This window comes from Saimiri boliviensis, chromosome 4 (genome assembly GCF_048565385.1).
Source record: "Saimiri boliviensis isolate mSaiBol1 chromosome 4, mSaiBol1.pri, whole genome shotgun sequence".
In the NCBI taxonomy this organism is placed as follows: domain Eukaryota; kingdom Metazoa; phylum Chordata; class Mammalia; order Primates; family Cebidae; genus Saimiri; species Saimiri boliviensis.
Genome location: NC_133452.1, coordinates 142,506,789 through 142,530,050, shown reverse-complemented (window position 1 = coordinate 142,530,050; position 23,262 = coordinate 142,506,789). Strand labels below are relative to the sequence as shown.

The following is a 23,262-nucleotide window of genomic DNA, read 5'->3' as shown; positions in this document are numbered from 1 at the left end:
AATCTGTTGTAGTTGTACTTATATATATAATTAATTTTGTTTTAAATTTTTCTATCAAACTGTTGGAGGTGGGGGAGATAGCTATCTAGATATATCTGACTAGATACAGAGATACTCTTCCCCCACCCTCCACTGATTTCATGGAGCTGTAATAAGAGATATGCATTTAGGGGTACGAAATTGGTCTCTGTGTTTTAAATGTATCCTCCACATTAGAAAAAACATCATCTTTTGTTCTTCCTATTGAAAGGCTGATGACAGACAGACCTGAAACTGACCAGTAGTGGGCTTGGTGTCAACAAACATGCCTCTTCTTCTGTGTTAATTATGTAATATATTGTACAGGCATAGATATAACTTTACATATATCAACGCGTACATATTTTAGCTTAGTCTGGAGAAACACGGGGCAGTGCTCCTGGCTGGATGACAGCAGGCGGTGGGGGCCGAGGCGGGTGGGCTAGGCCTGGGTGCCAGAGGCCTACTGGCCGCCTCGCGGAGCGCTCAGGCTGGAGAGGCCCAGGGAAGGGCCGGGAGGCCTCGGAAAAGGCCCCGGGAGAGTCAAGGAGCCCAACAAGGCCCAGAAAGGCACCAGAAGGTCCAGGACGCCTGGAAAGTCCGAGAAGGCTCCGGAAGGCCCGGGGCGGCTCAGGCTTCGGCGCGAGGCCCCTGGGCGGCGCCTCCAGGCCAGGATGGCTGAGTGGGCTGCACAGCAGCCCCGGAGGGGGCCGGGCGGGGCGCAGGGACGGGGCCTGAGGCTCGGTGCCCTGCCCCGGCTACCCCGCGGCCCGCGAATACCGGTGGACCTGGTGGAACGCGGGGCCTGCCCGGGTGCCCTCGCTCGCTGGTCGTTGCCAGGCGACCCTGACGGTGGGGAAGCCCGCGGAGCCGCAGCCCCGGCCCCAGCAGGCTTCTCTGGGCCCGGCCTGGGCCCCGGGAGCGACTCCCACCCCTGCGCCGGCCCGCCGGCTTCGCAGGCCCTGCACGGCCGCCCAGGCTGGGTTTGAGGCCGCCCGCCGCCCTCTGTCGCTCCGCTGCAGGAAGGCCGAGGCCGAGGGGGCGCCCGGGCCTGGGGGGCCGCACTAGGAGAGGACGCCGGGGAGAACACGTGGGCCTGCGGCGCGGTGGCGTAAGAGCCCGGCCCCGGGGAGCCCGTAGACCCCTCCTGCTACCCCTGGAACTTCGCTCCCCATCCAGCCTGGCTGCGGCTCGGGAGGAAAAGGGGATTCCTCTTCTCGAGGGCCTCCCAGCTCCCTTGAAATACGCGCCTTCCCGCACTCCTGCCCCTGAAGCTCCCGTCCCCAGACTCTTAGTCCCCAAGGAAGGTGTCCTTTGTCCCCAGGGCCGTCCTCCAGGTGCGGCGGCCTTTTCCAGGTACTGGATGCCCTCCTCCGTGGTACACACCCGGGGCCCCAGGCAGTGCCACCCACTCAGCAGCCGCCTTCCTCCTGCATTCAGACCCAGTGTCTGACATGCACACAGCCTGTGGACCAGTACCGGTGCTGGCTGAAAACCTCGCGGAACTAAATCTCCCATTTCTTCATATACCTTTCCGTAGGAGACAATCAATTGTAAACGATCAGCGGATAGGCCGATTACTCCTTTACACGAATTACTTATTTGTGTTTCATTCCAGATAGCCATACCTTAATCCAGTGACTGTTTTGCTTGTTACCTTATCATTCTCTAATTCTTTTATTATTATTATTATCGACATGGAGTTTTGATCTCGTTGCCCAGGTTGGAGTGCAATGGCACAATCTCGGCTCACTGCAGTCTCCACCTCCCAGGTTCAAGTGATTCTCCTGCCTCAGCCTCCCGAGTAGCTGGGATTACAGGCATGCGCCACCACACCAGGCTAATTTTGTATTTTTAGTGGAGACAGGGTTTCTCCATGTTGGTCAGTCTGGCTCGAACTCCTGACCTCAGATGATTTGCCCACCTTGGCCTCCCAAAGTGCTGGGTTTACAGGCGTGAGCCCCTGCACCCAGCCTAGTTCTCTAAATCTTTTACCTTGAACGGTAGTGGGTGTTTTAAATACCTTGATCAATCGGTTTGGAAAATATTGTTTGGTCCTGAGAGCGGTTTGGTGCCTCTGAAACATGCATGGATGATTGCCTGACCTAGTTGTAAGGGTTTAACCCTGCTTTCAAATGGAGCCGTTGTTTTGAATGATGAAAACGAGATTCTGTGTCCCTGTTTGTTGCTATTTGTATTTTATCTTCTCATCTGCTACTTGCTTTCTCACTTTTACCTCAATTTCCCAATCTTCTGTTCTGAGATCTGCCAGCTTTCTCTGCCTGTGCTCGTTTTGGGTCAGGCTTGCCCCTTGTTTCTGGTAGGTTTCACACTGTCACCCGCACCCTGCAGTCCTAGCCGCCCCCTCCCCCTTCTTTCTGAGCATTCTCTTGCCTCCTTAAATGGGAAATCAAAACTCACCCTTTCTTTCTTTTTTGTAAATGTTGACCCTTACCCATAAATGTACCTGTCCCACAATCTGTATAGGATTTTAAGGAAACAGAGGAGGAGCTACAGCAACATGGGGAGAAGAAATGAGAACTGTGGCGGCAGCCTGCGTGTGTCGAACGTCTCTCAGGAGGTATGGCAGGCGCTGAACTCGAGTGTTTGGACAGCGGCTCCTGTTGCTAAGACATGACTCCCATGGAGTTTTCTTGCAGTGATGCCCTCGCTGCTTTGCATCGCCAGGTTTATCCTGTTTTCCTCTTGGCACATTTGGACCAGCAAATGGAAATTTTGTATTTCTTTTAACAAAGAGAAAATTAGCCAGCTCTTCTCCAAATGTCAGACATTTCTGATTGCAACTTGGCTTTGTTAAAGGTGCTACCTTATTATCAACCAGGCAGCTGCTCACTTTTGTTTTCAAACACCTACTTTGTGAAAAATATTACAAGGCAGGTGTGATATCAAAAAGTATAATCAAGTCTCAACTCTTAAGAAATTTACAGACTCTCAGACTTTATAGTTAATAAGCCTTCTTTACCAGTTGATCAATTTGGTGATGTTAATTTTTTTTTTTTTTTGAGACGGAGTCTTGCTCTGACACCCAGGCCGGAGTGCTGTGGTGTGTGATCTTGGCTCACTGCATCCTCCACCTCCCAGGTTCAAGCGATTCTCCTGCCTCAAACTCCTGAATAGCTGGGACTACAGACGTGTGCCACCACATCTGGCTAACTTTTGTATTTTTAGTAGAGATGGGGTTTCACCATGATGGCCAGGCTGGTCTCGAACTCCTGACCTCAAGTGATCTGCCGGCCTCAGTCTCCCAAAGTGCTGGGATTACAGGTGTGAGCCACTGTGGCCAACCTGGTTATGTTAATTTTATTGTATGATTGCAACAGCACAATTTCATGAACTGAGGATATTTCTCTCACATGTGCATTTCATACAAGGATACCAGGATTATATAGCGGAAGAAAGCTTAAAAATCCACCAGATATCATGAAAAAGTTTGAAGGGGCACATCTCACACATGAACATGAAAACCCAGGCATCATGCTATCTATGAACTACAAAGCGGTCCTTAAAATACACAGCTGGGCCTCACCTTCCTTCCTGTTTTTTTTTTGTTTGTTTGTTTGTTTGTTTGTTTGTTTGTTTTTTTTTTTTTTTTTTGAGACGGAGTTTCGCTCTTGTTACCCAGGCTGGAGTGCAATGGCGCGATCTCGGCTCACCGCAACCTCCGCCTCCTGGGTTCAGGCAATTCTCCTGCCTCAGCCTCCTAAGTAGCTGGGATTACAGGCACGCGCCACCATGCCCAGCTAATTTTTTGTATTTTTAGTAGAGACGGGGTTTCACCATGTTGACCAGGTTGGTCTCGATCTCTCGACCTCGTGATCCACCCGCCTCGGCCTCCCAAAGTGCTGGGATTACAGGCTTGAGCCACCGCGCCCGGCTTGTTTGTTTGTTTTTTGAGATGGAGTCTTGCTCTGACTCCCAGGCTGGAATACTGTGGTCCAATCTCAACTCACTGCACCCTCCACCTCCCAGGTTCAAGTGATTCTCCTGCCTCAGCCTCCCAAGTAGCTGGGATTACAGGTGCCCACCACCACGCCCAGCTCATTTTTATATTTTTAGTAGAGATGGGGTTTGATCATGTTGGCCAAGCTGGTCTCGAACTCCTGACCTGAGGTGATCTGCCTACCTCGGCCTCTCAAAATGCTGGTATACAGGTGTGAGCCACAACACCTTTTCCTCACCCTCATTCTTTAAAATCAGAATTTGTGGGTTTTTTTTTTTTTTGCTACTATTATTTTTAAAAAGTTCCCCAGATGATTCTCATGTAGAGAGCAGCCCTTGTACGTATCATGCCAGAGAGCAGAGAATTAATTTTATTAATTATATTTTTCATAAATCTAGAGAGAAAAATATACAGAGAAAAATAATCTGCAACCTCTCTTCCAATGTTCACCTACCCTTCTTATCAGGAGATATCTCTTTGTGGATAAATTAAATCCTCATGCTGTGTTGAAGCTTATTTCTACCTGGCACGGTGGCTCACGCCTGTAATCCCAGCACTTTGGGAGGCCGAGGCGGGTGGATCACGAGGTCAAGAGATCGAGACCATCCTGGTCAACATGGTGAAACCCCGTCTCTACTAAAGATACAAAAAATTAGCTGGGCATGGTGGCGCGTGCCTGTAATCCCAGCTACTCAGGAGGCTGAGGCAGGAGAATTGCCTGAACCCAGGAGGTGGGGGTTGTGGTGAGCCGAGATCGCGCCATTGCACTCCAGCCTGGGTAACAAGAGCGAAACTCCGTCTCAAAAAAAAAAAAAGAGAAGAAAAGAAAAGAAAGAAGCTTATTTCTTCCTATTCCTCCTTAGTGAAGAGCTTGTATCTAATAATACCTAATATTTCATTTGCTTAGAGTTTAATTGACAAAGCTTTTCTTATTTGAGACAGAAAACAACTGGGTTCATTCTAAAAAGTTACTTTTTTTTTTTTTTTTTTTTTTTTTTTGAGATGGAGTCTCGCTCTGTTGCCTAGGCTTGAGTGCAGTGGCATGATCGCAGCTCAGTGCAACCTCCACTTCCTGGGTTCAGGTGATTCTCCTGCCTCAGCCTCCTGAGTAGCTGGGATTACAGGCATGTGCCACCACTGGCTGATTTTTGTATTTTTATTGGAGACAGGGTTTCACCATGTTAGCTAGGCTGGTCTTGAACTCTGACCTCAGGTGATTCTGAACTGTCTCGGCCTCCTAAAATGCTGGGATTACAGGCATGAGCCACTGCACCCAACCTTTTTTTTTTTTTTTTTTTTGAGAAGGAGTTTCGCTCTTGTTACCCAGGCTGGAGTGCAATGGCGCGATCTCGGCTCACCGCAACCTCCACCTCCTGGGTTCAGGCAATTCTCCTGTCTCGGCCTCCTGAGTAGCTGGGATTACAGGCACGCGCCACCGTGCCCAGCTAATTTTTTGTCTTTTTAGTAGAGACGGGGTTTCACCATGTTGACCGGGATGGTCTCGATCTCTCGACCTCGTGATCCACCCGCCTCGGCCTCCCAGAGTTCTGGGATTACAGGCTTGAGCCACCGCGCCCGGCCAGCACCCAACCTTTTATAGGCTTTTATATCTGGTACTCAGATACAGAAAGTTTGATGAATGTACCATTGTGTTCCAGAGACACACTGAACAGGACATTTTTATTACATTTTAAAAATCAATTTTGAAAGCCTGTGTGTCATTATTTTTAACAAAATGTGAATGAAACCACAAATTATCATAAGAGCCTTTCTGCCCTCCTTCCTTTCCTCCTCCCCTCCCATAAATGAATGAATGAATGAATGAATGATATTAAAACCTTTCTAATTCCTGAACAATAGGTATTATCAAGCTGATAAGGGTTTGAAAGGAAGAGATAAGAGAAAATTGCATTCTCCTAAAAATTGCTGATAAGTTCTTTTTTTTTTTTTTTTTTTTGAGACGGAGTTTCGCCCTTGTTACCCAGGCTGGAGTGCAATGGCGCTATCTCGGCTCACCGCAACCTCCGCCTCCTGGGTTCAGGCAATTCTCCTGCCTCAGCCTCTTGAGTAGCTGGGATTACAGGCACACGCCACCATGCCCAGCTAATTTTTTTTTTTTTTTTTTTTTTTTTTTTTTTTTTTTTTTTTTTGAGACGGAGTTTCGCTCTTGTTACCCAGGCTGGAGTGCAATGGCGTGATCTCGGCTCACCGCAACCTCCGCCTCCTGGGCTCAGGCAATTCTCCTGCCTCAGCCTCCTGAGTAGCTGGGATTACAGGCACGTGCCACCATGCCCAGCTAATTTTTTGTATTTTTAGTAGAGACGGGGTTTCACCATGTTGACCAGGATGGTCTCGATCTCTTGACCTCGTGATCCACCCGCCTCGGCCTCCCAAAGTGCTGGGATTACAGGCTTGAGCCACCGCGCCCGGCCGATAAGTTCTTTATAATGAGGTAGGAAGAGTCATGAAGCTTTATGAGTTTTCTCATACTTTACCCAAAGAACATGTAAAATTATGAGCTTTTTATGTTTCTTAATGTTAAGTTTATCCTAAAACATTGTTTTAGGACTTATCCCACTGGAATTTGGATTCAGAAGTACCTGTTCCTGAAAATAAAAACCTCCCAGCTGGAAGGATAGTGCAGCAGGTGGTAAGAAAGCCTAGATGTGTATACTTATACTGAAATAATCACTCATTAAAGGGGGTTTGTTTTGAATATAACCAGTTTTATGTAACTATTAATTGTCATTTTTATACACATTCTTTCAGGCAAAATTAACAAGTTAAGGATAAATGTTTGGTGTTAAAGTATTCATAAGCATATTATTTAAATTATAAGTATGTTCTTTAAAAAAAATTTTCTTCCTAAAAGTTAAACTTTAAATTTCATTTCTATAGAGTTCTTCATGCAAGTCAAAGCCTTTATTATTTTACAGAGTTTCAAATTGCTTATTAAATTGATATTTCGGTATATTAAGTATTTTTCAGTATAGCAATACTATAAATGAAAATTGAGTATAGTCTTTTTTAGTCTTTGCCAAAAGGGAAGTAGTCCCATCCTTTAAGATGTCTTGAAGCAAGTTGGGCGCAGTGGCTCACGCCTGTACTCCCAACACTTTGGAGGCTGAGGCAAGTGGATCACTTGAGGTCAGGAATTCGAGATCAGACTCGACAATATGGTGAAACCCCATCTCTACCAAAAATACAAAAAAGTTAGCTGGGCATGGTGGCACATGCCTGTAGTCCCAGCTACTCAAGAGGCTGAGCTCAGCAGAAGAATTGCTTGAGCCCAGGAAACAGAGGTTGCAGCGAGCCGAGATCGCACCCCTGTACTCCAGCCTGGGTGACAGAGCGAGACTTTCTCAGCAACAACAACACAATCTTCAAGTAGTTGAAATAACCAATATCTTGTCCTGAAGTAGTGGAAAATTAATCTTTTTATACTTTTTGATCAAAATGTAAAACATTTAACTGCAAAATAAAGACAATCTTAATGGTATTCAAGGCTTATTAGTTAACAGTTTAGTTGGTATTTATAATAAATAGGTTATGCTAATTTCTGCTGAAATCAGTAAAAATAAATGATTTCTTTATATATAAATGAAGTATCAATTTTACTACATATTCCTTGATTAGAACAAGAGCTATACATTCTTAGAACAAGAATAGCAAACAAATAAATTGATGTATAAAAATCTGCTGCTGCCTTATAGAACTATTTGGAAATTCCAGTAGACCAACTGATGCTAGAACCTAATTTGTCGGTGCATACTCAAAAAAGCATACAGGTGGGATTTCATTCATCAGACCCTTAAAATATTATATTTTAAATATATATGCAGCTACTAAACTATTACCCATGATTTTTCTATCATTAGAATAGTAAGCAAGGGATATTTCAATTCTGGAACTGTCCTCTTGATGAAGAAAGTACCATAGAGAACAGGTAAGTGAATAGTTATTTTGTAACACCCTACCGAAATACATTTAAATACAGATGAGACAACTATTTGAAATACAAAAAATGTATTCTGTGGGAATGATGGGCAATTATAGAAATCCACCCTAAAACAGGAGGTGGCTGCAGATACCACGAGACAATTAGAATAGGTAAGAGTTGGCTGGGCGCGGTGGCTCACACCTGTAATCCTTGCACTTTGGGAGGCTGAGGTGGGTAGATCACCTGAGGTCAGGAGTTCGAGATAAGCCTGACCAACATGGAGAAACCCTGTCTCTACTAAAAATACAAAATTAGCCAGATGTGGTGGCGCATGCCTGTAATTCCAGCTACTGGGGAGGCTGAGGCAGGAGAATTACTTGAACCCAGGAGGTGGAGGTTGTGGTGAGACAAGATTGTGCTATTGCACTCCAGCCTGGGATACAAGAGTGAAACTCTGCCTCAGGAAAAAAAAAAAAAAGAATAGGTAAGAGTCAAGAGTTTACCATGCTCTGACAATGAAGGTTTTAGATGGATAAAGTATGGACTTCCCGTTGAAAGGAAAAGGAACTGTAATAGAAAAGTAGTATTGCATTCTAGGGACGATGTTAATTTTTTTTTTTTTGCGACGGAGTTTTGCTCTTGTTACCCAGGCTGGAGTGCAATGGCGCGATCTCGGCTCACCGCAACCTCTGCCTCCCGGGTTCAGGCAATTCTCCTGCCTCAGCCTCCTGAGTAGCTGGGATTATAGGCACGCGCCACCATGCCCAGCTAATTTTTTGTATTTTTAGTAGAGACGGGGTTTCACCATGTTGACCGGGATGGTCTCGACCTCTCGACCTCGTGATCCACCCGCCTCAGCCTCCCAAAGTGCTGGGATTACAGGCTTGAGCCACCGCACCCGGCTAATTCTTTTTTTTTTTTTTTTTTTTTTGAGACGGAGTTTTGCTCTTTTTGCCCAGGCTGGAGTGCAATGGTGCGATCTCGGTTCACCGCAACCTCCGCCTCCTGGGTTCAGGCAATTCTCCTGCCTCAGCCTCCTGAGTAGCTGGGGTTACAGGCACGTGCCACCATGCCCAGCTAATTTTTTGTATTTTTAGTAGAGATGGGGTTTCACCATGTTGAGCAGGATGGTCTCGATCTCTTGACCTCGTGATCCACCCGCCTCGGCCTCCCAAAGTGCTGGGATTACAGGCTTGAGCCACCGCGCCCCGCCGGTGTTAATTCTTTATATGTAGTAATTCATTTAACTCACAACCGACCATATAAGGAAGGTCGTTATCATGATCTCTGTTTTACAGATGAGGACATTGAGGTATGGTGACAAGTTAAGTAACTTGCTCAAAGCTGCACAATATTAATGAATGGTAGAACCAGGATATGAAAGTAGCCTGGTTCAGGCTCATAGAGAGGACGGTATATCGCTTCTCAGATCTTACCTTTTTTTTTTTTTTTTTTAATACTTTAAGTTCTGGGATACATGTGCACAATGTGCAGGTCTGTTACATAGGTGCACATGTGTCATGGTGGTTTGCTGCACCTAACCTTACCTGAGTTTTAATTCTTATTTTTTGGTTCTTTTTTTTTTTTTTTTTTTTGAGACGGAGTTTCGCTCTTGTTACCCAGGCTGGAGTGCAATGGCGCGATCTCGGCTCACCGCAACCTCCGCCTCCTGGGTTCAGGCAATTCTCCTGCCTCAGCCTCCTGAGTAGCTGGGATTACAGGCATGCGCCACCATGCCCAGCTAATTTTTTGTATTTTTAGTAGAGACGGGGTTTCACCATGTTGACCAGGTTGGTCTCGATCTCTCGACCTCGTGATCCACCCGCCTCGGCCTCCCAAAGTGCTAGGATTACAGGCTTGAGCCACCGCGCCCGGCTATTTTTTGGTTCTTAAACTTTATCGGGCATTAGGACTAGCTAGAAGGCTTCTTCTGGGACGATTTTTGATAGACATTGTTTGCTGCCTTTTTTTTTTTGTTACAGGAATTTTGAAAAACCACAGTGGCTAACATAGAAGGCTTTTTAAAGTAACCTAATTGCATTTTTCAGTTTCATTTCATCTAATTCTGGATCAATAAACATCTCGATTTAATTTCAGTTTGAATTAGATATCCTCATTTTCAAACATCATAATTGCAGTTTCACTATAGGCAAACATAGAGTTAGCCACATTAACCTATTGGCTATTCACAGCCACAGTTAGCCATTTTCAGTATCATAAGCTTTGTGCTTGCACAAAGGGATGCCAACTTAATATTTTAATCTCAATTTTTAAAAATTTATATAATTGTATGTAGAGCATTTTTGGAAACTAACATGTCTGTTACAGGTAGCTAGATACTCATATGCCATTGGGAACTAAACATTAACCAATCTTTGATAAAGGGTACTTAACCATATCATTTTAATAGCATTTTAATTCTAGTCAATAAACCATTCATTGGTTAAATTATTTTTTAAAGGGAATTCAAAAAATCTTCTGTGGAAACTGGCTTTAATGTAACCAATAATCCTGTAAGGGTCTTCACTCCGAACCATTCATTAACAAGTGCTTCAGATGATGAGCAAGTTGGTCCTTACCCTGGACTGCCAGGGCCATTAGGTGCTTGCTGGGCCTATGCTGATGGAGACTTTTTTAAGAACAGAAATGAGATTCATATTAGTTCATGTTCAACTATAGGAAACAACGAAGGTGAAACTTTACCTGCTTCTAACAGGAATTTGAAACATGGAAACAGCAGTGTGGAAGAAAATTTAACAGATGAAAGTGATTTATCAGAAAATGAGAAAGCAAATGATACTTTACTCAGCTATTTTAAAAAGATGGACCTGAACTTGAAGCCAGAAGCAATAGAAAATGTTGAAGAATCTTTCACCGAGGAGCCAAATGAAGTATTTCCATATCCCGATTTTCTCCCTCCTCCTTTCAGTACTCTAGACTTGCACAGTTTAGCCCTCTCAAAATCTGAAAATTGGAAAGCGACAGTGGAGCCTGCAGAAAGCTCTCTTGAACACTTGATAACTCGTTTACTGGAACTGGAAAGATTACAACATATGACTATTCAAAAAGAGAGGCCCAGACTACAAACTACTCTCTGTACTCCAGCAATAACCGAACGACCCTTTTCCTCCAAAGTTACACCAAAAGTGAGACAGCCAAAACCCTATGACTCTTTGAGTCTTCAGATACCTTGTGTAGATAAAAGTCAAGAAAAAAGAAAAAACAGTTCTGGTTCTTGCAAGCTTGAGCAGAATTCCTTAAAATGGAATTGGAGCAATGCTGGCAAACATAGATGGAATTCTAGACCGTCATCTCTAAAAAGTTCTTCTACCACAAACCAATTGATTGCAACTTATGATGGTAGGAATCCCAAAAGTTCTATTTTAAATCCATGCCAAGAACTCTCATCCAAGCCTGTTGCTGGCCAGACAAGTCAATCACTGGTTAAAATAGTCTCCCCGAGAAGTCTGCCATCGAGGTCTCCAATGCCAGTTTCGCCTATACTTCTGTCTTTTCCCGAAAATCAGAAGGAAATTAAGGCACCAAAGAGAAACTTTGGAACCAAAAAGAAACTTTACCGACAAACTATAGTGTTGAATAGACCATTCTATATTCAGAAGCTAAACTGTTTGTCACCTTCCTTTATTGCTAAGGATAGGTGTTCACCCACTGACCAACAATAACTTTTCTTTCATACATCTCAATGTGAATAGATCTATTCTAAGAAGCCCAACTAAGATATGGTTAATTATTCCAAGACACAGGTTTTATTAAAAAAAAACAACAACAACAGTTGCTTGATATGATATGGAGTGTAACTTGTGAAAAGCACTGCTGGGATGTCTATATATAAACTCAAAGGCTTCTATACTGATACATTTGACAATCTCTTGCAATTTGTGTTTCAAAGAAATGGTTCATTTAGTAGACTATTCTATTCAAAAGGCTATTGTTTTCTTCAGTGATCGTTTTCCAGTATAATTCCATCAATAAATGGTATAATTGACTTCTTGCAGCTGTAGTTCTTTTATTATATTGTTATTTAGTCATAAGAGTTGATTTTTTAAAAGTCTATCCCACTCTGGTATCTTTTCTCCTCCGCCCTCATCTCCACAGATCTATCACTTTGACCTATCCTTTGAGCATTTATTTGGCCCTTAAAAGCTAAAGTTGTTTTATCAATGTACAAGATCCTCTAGTTCCTCCCAAATCCTTAGAAATTTTCTATGTTCCAGGCCTTTCTTTGTCATATACATGAAAGATACTTCTCTTTGGGGCCCAAACTAAAGGTTTGGGCATGAAGTAACCCTCTTCCACTCAGACCCAATATTTTTTAAATGTTGAAGGAGGGCCGGGCGCGGTGGCTCAAGCCTGTAATCCCAGCACTTTGGGAGGCCGAGGCGGGTGGATCACGAGGTCGAGAGATCGAGACCATCCTGGTCAACATGGTGAAACCCCGTCTCTACTAAAAATACAAAAAAACTAGCTGGGCGTGGTGGCGCGTGACTGTAATCCCAGCTACTTAGGAGGCTGAGGCAGGAGAATTGCCTGAGCCCAGGAGGCGGAGGTTGCGGTGAGCCGAGATCGCGCCATTGCACTCCAGCCTGGGTAACAAGAGCGAAACTCCGTCTCAAAAAAAAAAAAAAAAAAAAAAAAAAAGTTGAAGGAAAGATGGGATAAGAGCACTGTCCACAGAGCAGCCAAAATGTAGCTGGGATTACAGGCACGCGCCACCATGCCCAGCTAATTTTTTGTATTTTCAGTAGAGACGGGGTTTCACCATGTTGACCAGGATGGTCTCGATCTCTTGACCTCGTGATCCACCCGCCTCGCCTCCCAAAGTGCTGGGATTATAGGCGTGAGCCACCACATTCGGCCACTGCTGGAAGTCTTAAGGCGGATTAGTTGAAATTCATTCAGCCAACACCGAGCTCATTAACTAGTGAAAAAGGGAAACTACATGACTGACAAACTTTGCTGCTCCTCAGAATCAAGGAAAAAATATAGAGTCCTAGCTTCTATTGCAGGCCCTCTGAAACACAATCTTTGGAAGTGGGACTCATGGACACACATTATAAACAAACATTCCAGGTGATTTTAATAATTTTAATGGAGGTGGTTCTTGGATCACACTTTAAAAGATGTAAGGGAAAGGACTGATGTAACATACCTACATCAGAGGTTGAGATATTTTGGGGTATATTTTGGTTTTAAGTGGGTGGTGAATTCAAATTAATTTTTTTAGAACATTAAAAAAATACACCATTAAGGCCCGGCGCGGTGGCTCACGCCTATAATCCCAGCACCTTGGGAGGCCAAGACGGGTGGATCATGAGGTCAAGAGATCCAGACCATTCTGGTCAACATGGTGAAACTCCGTCTCTACTAAAAATACAAAAGTTAGCTGGGCATGGTGGTGCGTGCCTGTAGTCCCAGCTACTCGGGAGGCTGAGGCAGGAGAATTGCTTGAACCCAGGAGACGGAGGTTGCAGCGAGCCGAGATCGTGCCATTGCACTCCAGCCTGGGTAACAAGAGCGAAACTCTGTCTCAGACAAAACAAAACAAAACAAAACAAACAAACAAACCATTAAAAGAACTTCAACTATTGCCCAAAAGTACCAGATGAAAAGTAAAAGGTGGCTGGGCACTATGCCTCACACCTGTAATTCTAGCACTTTGGGAGGCTGAGGCAGGTGGTTCACAAGGTCAGGAGTTCAAGACCAGCCTAACATGGTGAAACCCAGTCTCTACTAAAAATACAAAAATTAGCCAGGTGTGGCGGTGGGTGCCTGTTATCCCAGCTACTTGGGACCCTGAGGCAGATAATTGCTTGAACCAGGGAGGTGGAGGTTGCAGTGAGCCAAGATTGTGCCATCCAGCCTGGACAACAGAGCAAGACTCCATCTCAAAAAAAAAAAAAAAAAAAAAAGTAAAAGGCCTCCCCACCTCCTAACCCCCCCACCCTCACCCCCGCCCCCCAACAAAAGACAGCCACTGAGTTTTTGGATATCATCCCTCCAAATGAGATGGAATATTTGTTAGGGATGAGTGATTAATGGATAATTCAAATAAACGCTGAAGAGAACAACTGTAGCTTTTCTTTTCCAGCTTTAGTAGCTTAAGGCTCAAATAGTTTTCTTAGAGGCAGGGAACACAGGCAGCATCTGTTTTTAGTTTAATTTCGAAGAATTTTCTAGAATCATAGAGCATAGCAATAGAAAACAAACATAATTGGTTAGCCTCCCTTAGCATAAAATTTTACCTGTATCCCATATAATTAGTCTCATTAATCCAAAGTGGTATAAATGGACTTTCATTTTCACTAAATTCCAGCTCTCAATGACCTGTTTCCCACCAACCATCCTTAATTCTTAGAATTACTTCTAACTTGTGTACTGAACCTTTTTGACAAGCTGTCTGAATCCATTCTCTTTTCTCCCTTCTTTAGCTACCTAGATTCTTCCCCTCACCTCCAGGGTCATGGTGTAATTTTGTATTTATAAAACCTTCAAAAAGGACATGTCTGTTTTTCTCACCACTGTGTCCTGGCAGGATTGACTGACCAGTTATCATGCATGGCATAGTGGTTACAAGCACTAGCTCTGGTGCCAGGCTGTCTTAAATTCAAACCCAGACTCTTGCCACTGAACAGCTCTAACACCTTCAGCAGTTTCCTTAACCTCTCTTTCTTCACTTTTCTGATGCGTGAAGTGGGTAAACTGTCTTTACCTCACATAATCACAAGGATTAAGTGACTAGGAGCAAAAGTGCCAGGCGTATAGCAAACACAAAATACATTAGGGAAGTAAGAATGACACAGGAGGGCAGGCCACCTCGAGAATGAACCTCCTTAGCACTAGTTAGGTGCAGGAACAATGGATTCCTAACAAACAAACGTCCCATTTCTTGCAAGGCATGTGCCAAGGCACAAGGAAGTGGTATGGTGCAACAAAGACACACTCTTTCAGTGAGACTAGGCTTGGGAATGGGCACAGGAGATGGGACCGGAAGCAGCAAGTTTTGTAGGGATTAGAGATGTATCATCTCATGTTTCTTCTGTAGACTGATGGGGGGAAAAGACCTGGTTCAAACAGGTAAAGCGGGACCCCCTTGTCCACGTATGTAGTGGACAAAACTCGAGACATGAAAAAATACAACATATCTGGCTATTTTTCATACTTGATGGAAGTCAACATCCACCATTATCTTTAAAGAAAGGCAGTTTATAACAAAAACTCTTTTCAGGAAAATTAACTTGGTTTGCTCCCAAGTTCCCATGTTTAGCTCTCCAGTCACTGATAGTTCTCAGCTCACTGGATCTTCATGAGATTGAATCTTTCTAAACAGAGAAAGTGTGTGGCTGGATGTAGTGGCTCGCACCTGTAGATCCCAGCACTTTGGGAGGCTGAGAGTAGATCACCTGAGGTCAGGAGTTCAAGACCAGCCTTGCCAACATGGCAAAACCCTGTCTCTACTAAAAATAAAAAAATTAGCCAGGTGTGGTGGCAGGTACCTGTAATCCCAGCTATTTGGGAGGCTGATGGAGGAGAATCACTTGAACCCAAGAGGCAGAGGTTGCAGTGAGCCAAATTAGACCACTGCACTCCAGCCTAGCGACGGAGCGAGACTCGTCTCAAAAAAAAAAAAAAGGATGTATGAAAGGTCCTCAACCAATATACCCTGTGTACTATTTTCCCTAAAATGTACTGAATACAATGACCTCACAGCCACTTTAGATGGTTATGCAGTCCAAGGAAATTATAACTGGGGCCTTTACATGAGGACTAAATAGAGCCAGTGGCATTTGACCATTTCTTAGAAAGCCAGGACTCCACTAGATGAGCTTCTACCTGTCACTCTGCAGTAGTTAGCTCCAACTGGGTGGCTGGGTGGGTGGATACGTTCTAGAAAGCCAATCTGACTGCCTTTCTCCAATCCTGCTTTGCATGCACTACAATTCTTAAACTACACTGTCTTAATTATTTTACTCACTGTTTTGAAAAGCCAAAAACAGTTCCTTAAGAAAATAAAGAGTGGGCAGATTGAGGATAAGAGCCCAAGATTTGTCAAGCTATCATGTGGGCAATGAACCAACTTATTATTATTTTTTTTTTTGAGACGGAGTTTCACTCTTGTTACCCAGGCTGGAGTGCAATGGCGCGATCTCGGCTTACTGCAACCTCCGCCGCCTCCTGGGTTCAGGCAATTCTCCTGCCTCAGCCTCCTGAGTAGCTGGGATTACAGGCACGTGCCACCATGCCCAGCTAATTTTTTGTATTTTTAGTAGAGACGGGGTTTCACCACGTTGACCAGGATGGTCTCGATCTCTCGACCTCGTGATCCAACCGCCTCGGCCTCCCAAAGTGCTGGGATTACAGGCTTGAGCCACCGCGCCCGGCCAGAACCAACTTATTTTTATCATTATAAAAAAGGGAGTTGGCTCATTACTTATCTATGTTTCCATTACTAGGAAAACCAAAGCAGAAATGTATGTAACAGAAAACATGAATATAATAAATCCTTTGGTGTTCCGCACTTAATGCTTTAAAAATGTTTTCATATTTGTGAGGAAAATCTGAACTCAAGCAAAGTAAAAAAGCAGGAGACAGTATGATAATAGGAAGCATTTTTATTCAGTTTCCCAATAAGTCAATTAGAAACATGCACTGCTAAATGCAAGTTACAATTCAAACGGTACCACAAATAATTAGAATATACACTGCGCATTTTCAGAAATCAGCTTCCATATCTTGGTCACTAAATGGAAAGGTTCTTCAGAACAGTCCCTTACCCTATATACAGAAGGAGAAGAAAAATTAAGGATGCCATAATGACATCTATCACAATAACTGGAAAACATTTTAAAGTTAATTTAGCATACATTTTTTGACATGTAAAAAATATAAATGAATTTGTTGTGGACATTTCTATAAGGAGGACATTCCAATAGGAGGAGAATAAAATCCATGTTGAAAATATACTGGAACTAGGATACGATTAAGAAAGAAACACATTTATAAGCCCAATTGGTAAAGATGTCATTATAACTAAAGGAGGAAAATTACATATTTGAATATATGGCTTTTTCCCTATCTTAAACATTCAAAAGGGCCATTTCTTAACTGCTTGGCCTATTCCTTTGTTTCATCTCAGAGATTTTACTTTTACCCATATAGCTAGAATTTTGCTTACAAATGGTAAAATACAGGTAAAGCATAAGAGGAATGCAAATATGGAACAAAACTGAGAACATTAAAATTCAATTCTTCTACCACATACCATAAAACATTATATAAATATTTCATATTGAAAAAAAATGTCCTGAGTACTTATTTTTGTTAGAAATAAAGTGGTACTTAACAATGGCAAAAAAATTTCTATTTTAAAACAAAATTTTGAGAAAGTAGAGTGAAATGAGATAGCTATTGGGGAATGAAGAAAAGGGATGCATTAATAACGATTTAAGGGTGAATATAAAATGCTCCTCCTGCTCAAAACCGGAAAATTCCAACCTCATTTCTGATGACCTTCAAGAATAGTCTATCCAGAGTATAAAAAAAAGTCTGTAATTTCTGGATCTCAATTCTTTTCCCAATCTTAGAAAGAACTATGACATCTTTGAGAGCTATACCTAAGATTTTTATGAGCCCTCAAGTCTGATAATCACTTGATATCATTTTTGCCATGAAGTATAATAAAAGCAAAAACTTCATGACAGATAACATTTGAAAACTATACAGCTACTCTAAAAGATGAATGCAAATTTATTATGGAGCATTCACTAAATAAATTCAATCTAGTAGGTCTTGCAGAGTTTCAAACTGCCCCTCAGCAGTAGTATAGATTGTAGGAAAATCACGTATACGTACATAAGATAGTTTATAGGGTTCCTTTCAAATAGGTAGTTTAGATATGCTAAATTGGGGAGTATAAAAAGAAATCCACAGTATCATCTTTTTCATTTCCCTTAAGAAAAGCTAACAGTGGCTCTGAATATTTTCTCTACTTTAAGGCTAGAACACTATTTAATAACGAGGTTACTAAAGGGTAAGCTGGGGAATAGATACTAAAGGAGTTGAACGGTATTCTTAATATTCCAGTTTCTATTCTTTTGCATCTGCCTAAAAGCTGAAGACTAACTTTTAGATATATGCTATTCTGGTGGCTGCTGTTTTTCTGATAATCCTTAAGATCCAATTTTGACAACCATGTGTTATGTGGAATCTCATCACCCAACAGCCTTTTCTATCACTAAAGCTGACTACTGTTCTTATTTCAGGAGAGGAGAAACCGGGGGAGGGGGAGAGGCAGGAAGTATGATAAAACAAGCACTTGACAGATGAACAACCACAATAGCACTACGATTCTAAATAGCAAACACTAGTAAAACCCAAATCACAGTGCTGAAAACTAAAAAATCAGACAAAAACTAAATGAAGGGTTCTTTTTAAATGAATCTTTTATAGGACAGAAACCTTAGCTCATGTCTTCTGGTTGTCATCATCTTCCACTGAGCTGCACCTAAAACACAAAGAACAAGTAACAAGCAACTTTGTTTTTTAAAGAACAGGTAATAGCTTTGAAGGTATAAGATGAACTGTTTCTAGTGGAACTTACTTAAAAAATTATATAAAATGAAGCCATAAACATCACCAGAAGCATCAAATTGTCAACTACTTTGAGTGAAAATAACTACAAAGGACTTGAATATGCAGCATATTATCACCAAAATAAATAATGGTGGGAAAATCACTACCCATTTCATTAAGATAGAATAGCTGCACCTGTGATGCCTTATTTAAAAGGCTTCACTCTACCTGAAGATGAAAATCACCTTGTATTTATTTTAGTAAGTCTAAACCATGAAGAGACGGGTGTAGGTTCAGAGGTGGCTTATTATATCATCTATCACCTTCCTGGCTGTAGTTCATTTCATGTCTTTAAATGGAGCAAAACCCACCAGAAGAATGCTGCTATTCTGATTTTCCATTCTTGAATGCACCAAAATGTGCATGCTTGTTGTAATTAGGTGCCTGGGTGAATAAAAAAATCCCATTTACAATTTAAAAATATTATTTAAACCCCTAAAATCTGATTATTTTCCATATTCTTTAGGGAGACAAGCATTAATTTAACCCCCCAAACAGAAAAGATTACATACACTTAGGAAAATTCTCTTCTACCATGTTAATAATACAAATTCCTCTGTGTTGCAAAACCAAGCTGATTTACATGATTTTGTCTTAAATTGTTGCTAAATGTTTATCTACACATGCTGTCAGAAATAACCTTGTTAAGAAGGTGAAGCTGGTGTCTCAGCAAATCAGACCCCTTGGAGAAGGCGGTGAATGGCCTGTGCCCCGTTTTCCTTTTTCTCTTTCCGCACCATCAAAAGGAAAAGTGAGAAAATAGCAGAAACATTAGTTAAATCCTGAATTATACCCCATAACCTACAGGAATAATCTCACTACACTGAAAGCTGACAGTAATTTGCAGGACTTTTTTCAAATAATTAGGATCCTAATTAATAATAAACTGTTAATTTTGGCTAGGTTTGCATCTTTAACTAATAATCCTTTCAATTAAAAACTTTCAGGAAAAAAAACAAAAGGTTGCTTTTAACTACTGATGGTTTACCTGACTTACCAGCACTGAAGACAAAAACTTTTAAAAATGGCTACAAATGCCTTGTTCACAGAAGACTTTATTATCTAGTGATGCATACTGAGAACATACAGAAATCTGCATGGTCCACTTCACATGCAGTAGAACAATCTTCACTTTACAGTAAGTGAGTGTCAACTGTTTTATGCAATAGACAACACTTTAAAGTCACATTCTTAAAGGAAAGATTCATTTACAAAAGAAAGAAAAGGTAAAGAAGCAATTACCGCTTTTAAAAAGCAGCTGCTTTGTTCAAGAGTGGAAGGTTTATGCCTGTATTGAAAGACAACATGATCACAAATAATGAAAACAATGAACAAATGAAAAACACTTTTACCATAAAGCAGTACACTTTCAAAATGACATACAAATAGTTAAAAATTTCATTACGTTGTCTATCTAGCCTTTAAATATGAGGACTTTCAGAATGAGGCCTCAACATTTGTAATTAGTAAATGATAACTAAGCATCATTTCTATGTCACTAGGAACTGTATTTAACAAAATGTATATAAAGTCTATAGCAAGTTGATTTTAAAAAAGTAACGTTAATAAGAAACAGTACACTGAAGGCGCTCTATCCATCAAGCGCGTTCTCTTCCAATTTTAAATGCGATGAACAAACAGAAATTGTAACTATGCCACAGTTGCAATGCCAAAAAAATAAAACAAGATCAGTTATCACACATGCAGGGAATTCTGCCACAAAGCTAACATCCCTCATTTGTCAGTTGTTCCAATAAAATAACATCTTAAAACACCAGAGATGTTGATGGTTTAGCTTACCTTCAGTGTACTGAATGCTGCACACAACCTGCTTTAAAAGGAGACCATCCCTGCAGGCAGGCTCAAGAAGGAACAGACCCCTTTCGGCACTGACTACACCAAGGGCATGCTGCTGTGGCCTGCACACACACACCTAGGGAAACGTGAATATAAACAGCATTTATGCTGGCCATTTTATCTGAAGACCAAAATGAAGCCAAGTCTGCTAAAAACAAATCAACCACCCAATATTACTACTCATTTTATCACAGATGCTTCTGTCTTTATGTGAACTGCAACCATATACATTAGCACGGTAATTCTGTGCAGTCTTGGCAATTTAAAACAGTTCTACAGTGAAATTTCACGTTAAGACACAAAACAGATTAACTAACATTTCTAAAAGAAGTATCACCCTTGGTGTTAATTCAAATATATCATGCTTCCTCAAATTTGCTGGAGAAATATTTATAAGTTTATATACATTAATAAACTGCTGTGAAATTTCTTCAGTCTTTGTATTTACTCAAACCCTTGGGAGTTTCTTCATCTTGTTTAAATTTTTTCCTGGATGAAGGCATGCTGTAGGGCCTGGTTGATGCTAATTCGTTTAGCCGGATCCAACATCAGAATCTGGTCCAACAAGTCCTTTAGCTGGTGTACTTTTTTACGTTGGTCTTCAGGAAGTCTCTGGCACCCAATCAAGTCAGCCAATAGGTCCTTAGTTGGATTAATGGTGCTCATAACAGTAACTTTCTCCTAAAAATAATTTTTAAAATGCATATCTCTAAGTAGGTTACTAAGCATATGTAACTTAAATCAGGTTGTTTGGTGGTCAATCAAAAATATTAAAAATATACATACATAAAAATGTATATACACACTGCATAACTTACCACTTGTAAAAGTGCCTACAGTATTCACAGTCCACCAACGTACAGTTCAGGCCTAGAAGCAAAAGGCCATACTATGCACCCTAGGTGTGTGTGAGCGTATACTGTGGTTATGCGATGAATCTGTGTATCGCATCTACTCATCTAAAACTTTCATGTGGTTTCCTCTACGCTCTGTATCTTTTTAAAAGGCAATCAAAAAACTTAAATGAAAAAGGTCAATTCTGGGCCCGGCACGTGCTCATGCCTGTAATCCCAGCACTTTGGAAGCCCAAGGCAGGTGGATCACTTCAACCCAGGAGTTTGAGACCAGCCTGAGCAACACTGCAAAACCTGTCTCTACTAAAAATACAAAAATTAGCTGGGTGTGGTGGCACACACCTATAATCCCAGCTACTCAGGGGGCTGAAACATGAGAATTGCTTGAACCCAGGAGGCAGAGGTTGCAGTGAGCCAAGATTGCACCACTGTACTCCAGCCTGGGTGACAGAGCGAGACCCTGTCTCAAAAAAAAAAATAAATAAAGGTCAGGTTAGCAATGAAAACTAACAATCAGCACTTGCTGTTTTCATTGTACTTTCCCTACCCTGAAGTGGTAAGTGACAGACATGTAAATAAGCTGATATCATGGAAGTGTTACTAAGTGCTCTGACAGAGGCATGATATAATGGGACAAAAATAAGAAAGTCATTACTTCAATCTGGGAGTTTTAGAATGGCTCATACAGAACGTGTATTTCAGCTGAGGCTTGAAGTTGCTACATTTTTTAGGGGGTTGGGGGTGAGGCAGCACAGGAAAACACTAAGCTCAGGGAGGTCTATCAGCAAAGGCCCGGAAGTCTGTTAGCAGAAGTACAAAGGTCTGAACCAGCATGCCTTCTGGCCAAATGTGGAACGGTGGGCGTTTTGAGTGTGCTGAAGGAAGGAAAAACTGAAGAAGGCAGTTAGATTTGTCATTCTGAGGAACTTAAATATTATTTCAGAGCCAACAAAGGTTTTTAAGCAGGGACAGGAACGTAATCAGATTTGTTTTCAGAAACATCACTCCAGCAACAGTAAGAAAGCTGGATGGGAAGCCAGACCAGGAAAGTAATCCAAGGAAGATGCGATGAGGGCCTAAATATGACCTATAATAAAAACAAACTCATTCTGCTAGAAAAACTTTTTCTTTTTTGAGATGGAGTTTTGCTCTTGTTGCCCAGGCTGGAATGCAACGGCACAATCTCGGCTCACCACAATCTCCGCCTCCTGGGTTCAAGCAATTCTCCTGCCTCAGCCTCCCAAGTAGCTGGGATTACAATCATGTGCCACCATGCCCAGCTAATTTTGTATTTTTAGTAGAGACAGGTCTCTCCATGTTGGTCAGGCTGGTCGAACTCCTGATCTCAGGTGATCCACCTGCCTCAGCCTCCCAAAGTGCCAGGCTTACAGGTGTGAGCTAGAAAAACATTTTAAAATCCCTTCACCTACCATGGCCTGATGTGCTTTAGTTAGGAATTGGTCAACAGCAAAAAGGAAATATTTACTTTTGCGTTTTTTAATTCACAGCTCCTAGTATGAGTCAGCATTCAATTAATTAACAATAAAATAACGATTCAATGCTGCATTTAAAACACTTACCCTCTCTGTTACTTTATCAACTTCTATGTACATGAAGTTGAGATTTTGATCAAAATGCTGATCTTTGAAGACACCTTTTCGAATCATCTACAAAACAAAACAAGAACGTGGGTTTTGAACTATTATGAAACAGTCTGGCCTACTAACAATTTAATATACAACAAGTCAAACAAGTATGTTATTTAGTCTCTGCAGGTTTGTTTGATGTCAGATTCCCTTGCTCCCAGGAATTGATTAACATCTTTGGAAAGCAAATACAAACACTGTACCTAACACTACTTAATAACATGAAATTTTATCTGTCCAGGCAATGACTTAAAACAACTTTAACATCAAATTGTGCTTTCACTATTTAAAACTGGAGATTCAACAAGGACTTTAAATTATTTGTTCCTAAAAATA

General features: G+C 41.9%; 3 protein-coding genes and 1 pseudogene across 20 annotated transcripts in view; 1 reads left to right on the top strand and 3 right to left on the bottom strand.

The window, feature by feature from the left end:
- The window catches only part of LOC101042888 (testis expressed protein 56), a 74,658-nt gene extending 73,865 nt beyond the window's left edge, over positions 1–793 (bottom strand). The window contains exon 1 of the transcript XR_012517412.1: positions 407–793. The gene's annotated coding sequence lies outside the window, so the exon portion shown is untranslated. The remainder of the gene's footprint in view (positions 1–406) is intronic.
- A 1,746-nt stretch (positions 794–2,539) lies between these two features.
- FAM217A (family with sequence similarity 217 member A) lies at positions 2,540–11,602 on the top strand. The gene is made up of 5 exons (XM_003927387.4): positions 2,540–2,599; positions 6,546–6,626; positions 7,693–7,767; positions 7,858–7,925; positions 10,381–11,602. Exons 1-5 carry the CDS (start codon positions 2,540–2,542, stop codon positions 11,600–11,602), a joined length of 1,506 nt encoding a protein of 501 aa, XP_003927436.2.
- On the bottom strand, positions 3,429–3,539 carry LOC120361207 (small nucleolar RNA U13; annotated as a pseudogene).
- Positions 11,603–16,531: 4,929 nt separating the features above from the next.
- PRP4K (pre-mRNA processing factor kinase PRP4K) overlaps positions 16,532–23,262 on the bottom strand; it is a 44,479-nt gene continuing 37,748 nt past the window's right edge. The window contains exons 14-21 of one of the 18 annotated variants that reach the window (XR_744784.3): positions 22,861–22,947; positions 20,833–21,107; positions 20,370–20,502; positions 19,812–19,857; positions 19,210–19,296; positions 18,881–18,953; positions 18,396–18,441; positions 16,532–16,712 (exon numbers count right to left, since the gene is read on the bottom strand). Coding sequence is in view for 1 of the 18 variants with exons in the window: in XM_003927386.4 (XP_003927435.3) it covers positions 20,904–21,107; positions 22,861–22,947 (291 nt within the window). In the remaining 17 variants the exon portion in view is untranslated. Of the gene's footprint in view, positions 21,108–22,860; positions 22,948–23,262 lie in introns of all 18 variants that reach the window. The other 17 variants (XR_005577503.2, XR_012517411.1, XR_012517407.1 and 14 more) reach the window with 17 other exon arrangements.

Bases quoted from the DNA above. Each gene is read 5' to 3' on its own strand.
- FAM217A (XM_003927387.4), top strand. From the start codon at position 2,540: ATGGGGAGAAGAAATGAGAACTGTGGCGGCAGCCTGCGTGTGTCGAAC. The intron at 2,600-6,545 runs GTATGGCAGGCG...ACATTGTTTTAG, and splicing joins TGTCGAACGTCTCTCAGGAG to GACTTATCCCACTGGAATTT. The intron at 6,627-7,692 runs GTGGTAAGAAAG...GCTGCCTTATAG, and splicing joins CTGGAAGGATAGTGCAGCAG to AACTATTTGGAAATTCCAGT.